This window comes from Zea mays, chromosome 5 (genome assembly GCF_902167145.1).
Source record: "Zea mays cultivar B73 chromosome 5, Zm-B73-REFERENCE-NAM-5.0, whole genome shotgun sequence".
NCBI classification, from domain to species: domain Eukaryota; kingdom Viridiplantae; phylum Streptophyta; class Magnoliopsida; order Poales; family Poaceae; genus Zea; species Zea mays.
In genome coordinates, this window is record NC_050100.1 from 155739590 (window position 1) to 155748963 (window position 9374).

Sequence of the window (9374 nt, forward strand, 5' to 3'; positions counted from 1 at the left end):
CGGCAGCAACACGTATGCAGGCGCGACGGCGGCGTACCCTTCCTTCCTTAATGCGCTCTGATGGCGTCTGCATTATTGCGTCCACAAATGCAATTCTGCTTTTGGCCTTTGGGGTCGCCCGGACGGTCGGTTGCACCATCACAAATTCAGGTATCAAAATCGAACGCATTGTTCTTGGGAACGAATATTCCGATCGAGAGCCAAGAGCTCAACTCAGTGAAGGTGTCTTTCCTTGGTCCACTGCTTTACTACTAATGCAGGTGTTTTCTGATTAATAATGCTGAGAGGACGCGCGAGCGAGTCTTGCTAAGGTCGTTAAGCTTTCCCGCCACCGTATCTCTCTATTGCAGGCGGTTACAATGTAACGGCCCGTGCGTAGCAGTGGCCAGCTTTCCGGTGAAGGCCGTCAAAATGATGTCATGTGGGTTGCGGGTGGCACTGCATGCGTTACAAAATCTCTTGCTTATTAAGTTACTAGAACAGGTGGCGCCCTTATGGGCGCCCTATCCCTTATGGGCGGCCTATCAAGAAAACGCACAAAAAAAAAAAATCAAACACTACACAATTAGCTTCAAATTAATTCTGTTCGTTTCATAGCAAACCTACATAAAGTCTGTATGGAAAAAGTACAGACCGCGCTGATGTTCTTTGTGCCTTTCACCAGAATAAAAGTTGAAAAAACATAAAATGGTCATAACTGATGAGAGTGTACGAAATATAGTACATATTATGGTGATGAAAGACACAGTATGTAATACATCATATACAAACAACATCATATATAAACGTAGTTTAGGAACACAAACACGGTGTAGGAACACGAACATATTGTAGGATACAATACGACAATATAATACATGTGGCGCGGACGCAGGTTCCACAACTGTCTCTAAAAGACAGTGTACATGCAGTTGCGAAATAATACATAACTCTAACAGTTTGCAGCTCCATAGACTATACATGTACGGTGCAACAAGCAGATGATCGTTGTACACAAAAGCGTGTTGTAAGCATTGGTTTATTGCGCAGTTCTTAAAAGGTCTTTGTCACAAGCACATCAAGCTGCCTAGGCTTAAACATAAAGGGAGCGAAGCACGTTCATGTCAACAAGCATAGAAATCCAGCGTGACCTGTGCATAGCATCGATGGCGAACACTGATCTAGTAGTAACCTGAAACACAGTTGTGAGAAACATTTAGACCACTTATTTTTTTTGGAGCAAACCATTAACACAAACAAATCGTAGCGATATATCAACGCCAAGGCAAAATGAATTGAGACTGAGCATGGCTGACACATTTTTTTTTTTGCACAGCACAACAATTCAGCATGATGAAATCATTCTGGATGCTGGTAATCAGAGGCTAACACAATTGATTCATCATGTAAAGTCTAAGTTGTGGAACTACGGTTGTGTGGTGTCTAAAATGTGCAGATCTAGACGGAGTATGTAGCATAAGATCAAACCAGCATACCTTGTTAAGTGTGCTCTGGGCCAATCTGTATCGAGCGTGTAGACATGAACATGTATCATATCTCCTTCCAAAAGCAGATGTACATAGCAGCTTGGATACAAAAGTAGTAGACAACGATCATCCAAAAGAGCGAACAGCTGCAACTGTGAGCCCAAAAGACCTGTGGCCCTCTGTGACTAAGCATCTTTGGTAGAGCTGAAAAGGGGACAGAGTTACAATTAGATAGTCTAGGACATATCAGTCTAGGCCAGGAATCGAAACCAAAATATTTTCTTGCCTAGGTGTTCATGGACAACTTAGAGGTACAAGGGAAAAGGTACCTAGGGGCAGCAGCGCTATCCGCAGCATCCTTGGAGCCAGCGATTCCTCCATCTACGTCGGTGAACAACCTCTTTGTAACTGTCTTTGCAGGCGAAGACCTTGTCCTAGAACGAAAAGCTTGGTTAGCAACAATTTCAAAAGCCTTTTGGCCTGCCCTATGCCTTCAGTTCAGTGAGCCTTTACTTCAACTCAAAAAAAATGAAAAAAACAATTAAGTCCAGCCTTTACTCCTGAGCCTTTGCTGCCTCTGTATCTTACTTTAGTTTTGGAGTTATGGTCGGATCTGGAGATAGGGAAGCTGTTATTAATGCTGTATGCGAGGAATTCGTACCAAGTCAAGAAGGCCAGTGATACAGTTTTGCTAAACTGAGTGAATCCCTAAATCGGACGCTGATCTGTGCACAGTGCAACTGGTAATCAGCCAGAAGCTAATCTGTTGCCTATGCACCTCTCAGCCCTGCAAGCAGTGGGGTAACAACAATTGGGCTTGAGGAACATGGAAATCACTGTCCGCAATGCGACGATCCTCTGCAGTTACTTCTGGCGAAGTAGCTCCAGCAGTAGCATTAAGTTTAGGTGTAACCACAGCGATGATCCTCTGCAGTTACTTTAGGGTTTAGATCGGGCGAAGCATAAATCCATCCACGATGTGAAGTCTAACTAAACTGATCATATGATCACACATGTGGCCGCAATTCTAAACCGCAATCGAACAGAGAAAGATTTGCCAGGTAGGTAGCTGTTGCCTACTTCCCTTCTTAGTATTCAAATGTACCACTAGTAATATCTTGTTGAGTTCAGCACTTTATATCAATTAACTATTTTCTTTATTCGTTAAGTTTGCTTTAAGAATCATGGGATGATCGGTTGTTTGTACACAGATGGTGGATTACCGTACTGGTGGTTTGCGGCTTAATCCAAACTTGTAGGCTCGCGGGAAGGTGTGCTTTAGCCTCCTAAACACGTGGACTGGCAGTGGATTTATTCAAACTATAAATGGCAGCACTACTTGCATAGTGTATTGAAGTATTAAAACTAAAAATGGCAGCACCATGTCCAAATCAAATCAGGACATGGTTGGATGCACATGGCTAGTTGCTAGTTCTTTAAGGATTATCAAAATTAGAAGTCAGATAATCTTAGTCAGCTTGACCTGATGTGGAAGCCTTCTCTTCATGACATTAAGACGGGGGCGTCCCATCGTGTAGGCAAGTAACGATGATACTCTGCCATGCCACTTTTTTTTGACTTTTCATTGGTTCCGAGTATGTATTGTCGTCCATATTTCTGCAATACTGAGGTGAACTCCCTTATGCAATTTGTTTTTAGTTTTTGCTGCTAATGATTGCTGCATTTACACCGCAAAAAAACTGATCTGCATTAACAAAATGGTACTAAACTGTGTCGTTCAAGACAAGTAAATTGAAACAACTGCTGTCTGCTATATGGTTTCTTGCTTTTCATTGTGGCCTTGTTTGTTGTTATGCTATTTGGTTCGATATATTTTGTGGTACTGGTAGTCAGGATGAAAGAGGGCAATACTGTGAAGGGAGATATAAGGTCATGGTGCTTTTTGTGGAGAGTAATAAACATAACACTTTTATAATCTTTTCTTTCCTCATTCATGACTTTTTTATTTTTATTTCTATTATATAGTGCTCTCGATTTTGGAGAATTTGACACCTCTTCTACAAATCTTGTAGGTCCACCTGGCTCTGGAAAGGGAACTCAGTCTCCTATTATCAAGGATGAATATTGCTTGTGCCATTTAGCCACTGGTGACATGCTGAGGGCTGCTGTGGCGGCCAAGACACCTCTAGGTATCAAAGCTAAAGAAGCTATGAATAAGGTAGTATTAGCAGACCAAAACATATAGTAAAATGCTAACCAGAATAAAAAGCTTCTTGTAACTCCATTCCGTGCTGCCTTCCTCTTTTAGGGAGAGCTTGTTTCAGATGATTTGGTTGTGGGCATTATTGATGAAGCTATGAAGAAACCCTCATGCCAGAAAGGTTTCATTCTTGATGGCTTTCCTAGAACTGTGACTCAAGCACAGAAGGTCAGATACTTGCTCGATGCATCAGCATGAACAAACATTCCTATATCATATTGTTATAGATTCTGTATTTGATTTAGTATAATTTGTCGTTGCTGTTTTTTTGAACATCCTGTACAGCTTGATGAGATGTTGGCAAAGCAAGGTGCCAATGTTGACAAAGTCCTGAACTTTGCAATTGATGATGCTGTATTGGAAGAACGGATTACTGGTCGTTGGATCCACTCAGCCAGTGGTAGGACTTACCACTCAAAATTTGCACCTCCAAAGTCTCCAGGAGTTGATGATGTAAGTCGAGTACAGAACATTTAATTAAGCTGCTTATTTTTATGTTTCCACGATCTTATTTATATGATTACTATTTTCTTCTAGACTTAGTGTGGATCGACTCACTATTTTAGTGTGTAAGTTGTTCAAGTTTCCCAATCAGCTTCTTGTGGCATAAGTTTTTGAACCAGTTAATGACATCTTGACATTTATGGCTGGGTGAATATGCTACCAATGCTTTTTTTGGGACAGCAATACCGACACAGATGTGATTAGATAAATGTCAGTTGCTAGATAAGGTTGTTAGAGAGATTAAGGGGCTTATCCCCTCTATTTGTGATGAGTTGCTTCCTATCGGAGGGAACTACGTGGCTTCCTTGGCCATGGGTGACATATTTCAGATACGAGCAAACAGAGTATATGCACACTAATAATTATCAGTTACATTTTTTGTTTGTATGAAGCATGAAGGCCTGTAATAAAGCTGTGTTGGGGTGCGATGAAGCGGAATTTACCTCTTCCTAGGCGTGGATGTCAGTTCTTTTGTTATAGCGAGAGTAGCACCTGGAACCACAGTGCTGCTGCCAATACCAAAAGTCTGCATAGGAGGGGTCAGTAACTGACGGTGTACTGTTTGCAGCATAAAATTGGAAGTTTATGGGATGCACACCTTATCTTGCACACTGGTTGCGGAACTTTGTGGTGTGAGCGGGGTCGAAGGCATGACCAAGTTAGAGGATTTGTTAGGAGTGTCTTCAACGCCACTGGGTGCGTCTTGCAACAGCATAGTTTGTGGCTGTTTTGACCTTGATGAAGATGCTTGGATGGAGTCCTTTGAAGTATCTATCTCTGCCACGACTGCGTTGACCTGGAAACAAATATTTCCAGTATTGATTGTGTGGTCAGATAAACTCACATTCCATATATATGTCTTCTCGAGCAGATCTGTGATTGGATCAGGAATAAAGCCGGGCAGATTGTTGGCAATCAGCATATCGCACGGCTTCTTGATTATGCGTTGCGCCATCCGGCCAAAGAGGATGAAGTCTGTGTCACCCGTCTCATCCCCTGCAGTGAGAAGCAATTTGTACCTAAAACACATGGTGATACCGAGTCAGGACAGTGAAAATGGGTAGGCCATGTGTATAGGAAACAGAAACGTTCACTCAGGGTGATGCATAGAAAAGTAGCTGCTGCATATTAGACATGAGTGGGAGTCAAAACAGCGAGAGTTGTTGGGAGGCAAAGGTAGAATGGAGGCAATTGAAGTGAAGAGATGCCGAGTAACCTTTGGATGGGCGTGCCAACGTTAGCGCAAAATTGATCGCTGCACTTGTAGGAATCTCCATGAGCCACAGCTGTGCGGGTGCATTTTTTTGCATGCATTGTACCACCACCTATCACCAATCTTTTTTACAGTGACTATCACCAAGAATTCCCTATCCTGCACGAACATGTAAATATACGGTCATGCTACATTCCCAGATCCAACCAACTATGGCACGGCTGCAGGAAAACAGTAACAGAAGACCATGGCAGTTGGTAAGGCAACAGCAGCTAAGTGAATGAAACATGGAACATACCTTATTCTCAAATGGGTGCAGATCTCTGATATAAGCAATTTTCTGTTCCTCAGGAACATGAGACATAGGCTGATTCAAAGATAGAACCTCGTTCCACTTAATGGGACTATGCGCTTTCGTCGCACTGGTTTGTACATACAATGAGTCAAGCTGAAGTTAGAACACAACAAAGACAAACAACAGTTTTATAACTGCAGCAGGCATAGCAGAATATTACCTAGCCATGAGGGCACTTGCTTCAGGAACATCAGGATTAATGTACCACTTACAGGGTGAGCCTCCAGACAAGCACAGTCCATCTAAAACAAAGGGCATTAGGTCTGAACTATCAAAAAGCACTTAACTCAAAAGTTCAAAGTTAGTATACCCGCGTATTTCTTGACAAGCGTGCCAACAAACATCAGGATCTGTGGAGAGGACTGACCATCGTTGTAGATCTGTTCTCCAGGGAATAAGCTAGCTTGCCCACCCCAGAGAACAACATTTACCGAACTGCTGTTGCTGTTTTTAGTTTAAGTATGTAGGAAGAGTCATGCAATGAAGCATATGTAGATGAAGGCAGAGGAAAGAAATCCCTATGCGGCTAAAAAACAGTAACAACTATGTATAACGAACCTGACACTGCATAGGGAAATAGTCCTCTTAGAGCTGGTTGTATGTTGCCCTTTGGATCGGTGCGGCGCCACGGCCGAGATGGAAGTGACAATTCCAATGGTATCTGTATTGGATCCAATCAATGTATACAACAAAATTATAGCCTTTTAACCTTTGTAGTATATAAGTAAGAAAGTCTACCTGTGTAGTACTCCCTGTGGTCGACTCACAAATGGAGCTGGTCTATCGGTGTGAGTGAGTAGGTAAGCACAGGAAATGCTGGCGGAACCTCAACAACCTCCTCCAATTTTGTCCAGTTTGTAAAGGTAATCATGTTCTCATTGAAAACAGGCTTGTACAAATTGTTCGAGGCTCTGACCCGGAAGTATGTGATGTTGTAGACGACTCCTTCTTTTATCAGTGGCTTGAACTTTTGTATGACTGGTGGGAATATTGCAGCATGGATACCGTTTCCCTGAACAAAGCAGCGATGGAGGAAACAACAACATAATAGCAATTAATCTCATACCAATGCCACATTCCCTTTACCAAATAAATAAGCGTGCAGATGTTGTACCTCTTCGTCAAGCAGCACCATATCACAATGGAGCAACTTTGCTTCATCCTGAGGATCACAGAAATCCCATAAACGAGAAACACGAGCGCATATGGTCACAGAAGTGTTCCCACGCTGGAGCTCCGGGATCAACACGTCTCCCATCTACAACGTAAAGTAGGAAGAAAAAACATAAGAGCAAGGACATCGGAAGCCATGCATGAAACAGCATGTGCAAAGCATGACAAAAAAACATGGCTCTCGTACCAACCTATACATAGCACACATTAGCAGCTGCAAACGTAGAAACAAAAGTATAAGAAACAAACGTGTAGGTACTCGACGACGTTATTTATTTACAAACGCCACACGGGGCACTACAATAACCAAGCAGAAAAGGGGCTAAGTGGCAGCCGCATCAGCTGCAGCGAGGACTTCCTTGTAAACAACATTCCGAGTCTGTGAGCCGCACGAGCCATCTTCATTTTCAATCAGTATTACAAGTCCATTTCTAGACGTTGAACGGGAGACAGCCACATAAAGCTGGCCATGTGTAAAGACAGGTCTCTTGAGGTAAATGCCAACTCTTGATAATGTTTGGCCTTGACTTTTATTTATCGTCATTGCATAACACAGACGTACTGGAAACTGCCGTCGCTGAAGTGTGAAGGGCCACTTCACATCTGTAGTGTTGAGGGCAATCCTTGGTATTAAGACTTCTTCCCCAACATTTGATCATGTAAGCGCTACGCAGTGCAAAATGCGTTGACCGAGTTGAGTGACAAGAAGCCGTGTGCCATTACAGAGACCTTTATTTTGATTCAGGTTGCGCAACAACATCACAATGGCACCCTTTTTAAGCTCGAGTTTGTGGGCAGGGAAATTGTTCGCATCAATTGAGTTTAAGAATTCGGTAGGGTAGAGGACGTCGAAGTCTGGTATGTGTTCCGATGATTTTGCTATAACGTCACAACTTAGGTATTGGATGCTGTCTCCAGGGACAAGCGAGAGAACGTAGTTATTAACGTCATCGACTGTGGCATTATTTGGGCAAACAATGGCACGCGAGGAAAGGTATGTGGGATCTCGGTAATTCAGTAGAAAATCTGGGTATACTTTTGATACAAGCGCAGCTACCTTATCACCGTCAACCCGGAGCAACAAATCTTCAGGGATCGTAATCCACGTAGCTTCATGCTCGCTCCCTCTTCTTTCAGCAGGCAAGGCACCATCACCAACAGATAGTACCCACTTGGCAAACATGTCGAGCTCGTTTCGCGCATCTACTTGCAAAGAGGGATCATAAAGGCGCATGTTGGTGCACAGCCTAAGGAAGACGACATGGCGCCATAGATTAGAGTTTGTAATAGAGGCGTTAACTATGGAAGAGTGAGATCCTTTTCTAACAACAGGTAGTATTTGCCGGAAATCGCCACCAAGAACTACAGGCTTGCCACCAAACGGGAGGAGCGCATTTGAAGGAGTATGTTCTGAAAGAATATCACGCAATGTCCTATCTAAAGCCTCAAAGCACCAACGATGGGTCATTGGCGCCTCGTCCCATATAATGAGGGAGGACACCTGTATAAGTTCAGCAAGCATGGTACCCCTATTGACACTGCACGTGCTAGCATCGTTTACATCGAATGGTATTTTAAATCTTGAATGTGCAGTGCGCCCTCTGGGCAAAAGTAGGGATGCGACACCAGAGGAGGCCACTGCAAGCACTATTTTCTTTTCGGAACGTAACCTTGCGATTATAGTGTTCCATAGGAAGGTTTTGCCTGTGCCACCATGGCCACAGACAAAGAAAAAACCCGGTGAGTTACTGCAAACACGTCCAACTATGGCATCGTAAACGGCTCGCTGGTCCGCATTCAATTATGTAACCAAGGAATCAGCGTGCATCGACAACATTAATGGCTCATGTTCAATTTCATCATTAATTAATATGTTCTCATCCACAAAAGCGCATTGGACATCTATCTTTGGCAAACCATAGTCATTTATGTTGCCACCACTATTAGCAAAGACATCTGATAGTTTGCGTATCAGGAGGGACATGAGTTGTTCTTGTGGTATGTTGTAGTTAGGATTTCCCAATGTATCTCTAAGTTGTCGACCAATGTCATCTGTAAAAGATAGCCAGTATGTATCAAATAACGCACGCACATTACCAACAGGGCAGAACATAACTACGGTCACAAAAAGCTGTCTAAGCTGGTACGACGACGCAGATATGATCGCCTCGTCAAACAACAGCTTCCACTCATTATCGCTCTCAAGCAACCCACGCGCCTCGCACGCATCACGAAATGTGTCATACACTCGACCATTGAACGTCCTGATATCAACATAGCTCGTCGAACCCTTAACTATCATCAATAGCATGCGTAAGTAGTATAGTTCGCCAGCAGTAGGATGTACATAGTACATGCGTCCAATTTTTGTGCAGCGAGACCTCGATTTCCAACATCGGGCGGAGGCATCCCATGTCCATTTCTTTGGGAAGTCGCAATACG

General features: G+C 43.2%; 1 protein-coding gene and 1 long non-coding RNA gene across 2 annotated transcripts; one reads left to right on the plus strand and one right to left on the minus strand.

Annotated features, from left to right (window-relative positions):
- Positions 1 to 1129: 1129 nt before the first annotated feature.
- LOC109939548 (uncharacterized) lies at positions 1130 to 1902 on the minus strand. The gene is made up of 3 exons (XR_002262028.2): positions 1796 to 1902; positions 1476 to 1670; positions 1130 to 1171 (listed from the first exon to the last, which is right to left on the minus strand). It is a non-coding gene; the product is annotated as an uncharacterized lncRNA (long non-coding RNA).
- Positions 1903 to 3405: 1503 nt separating this feature from the next.
- On the plus strand, positions 3406 to 4331 carry LOC103627078 (adenylate kinase 4). The gene is made up of 3 exons (XM_008647409.2): positions 3406 to 3645; positions 3736 to 3855; positions 3973 to 4331. The coding sequence occupies exons 1-3, from the start codon at positions 3421 to 3423 to the stop codon at positions 4162 to 4164; spliced, it is 537 nt and encodes a 178-aa protein (XP_008645631.1). The 5' UTR covers positions 3406 to 3420; the 3' UTR covers positions 4165 to 4331.
- The last annotated feature ends 5043 nt before the right edge of the window (positions 4332 to 9374 follow it).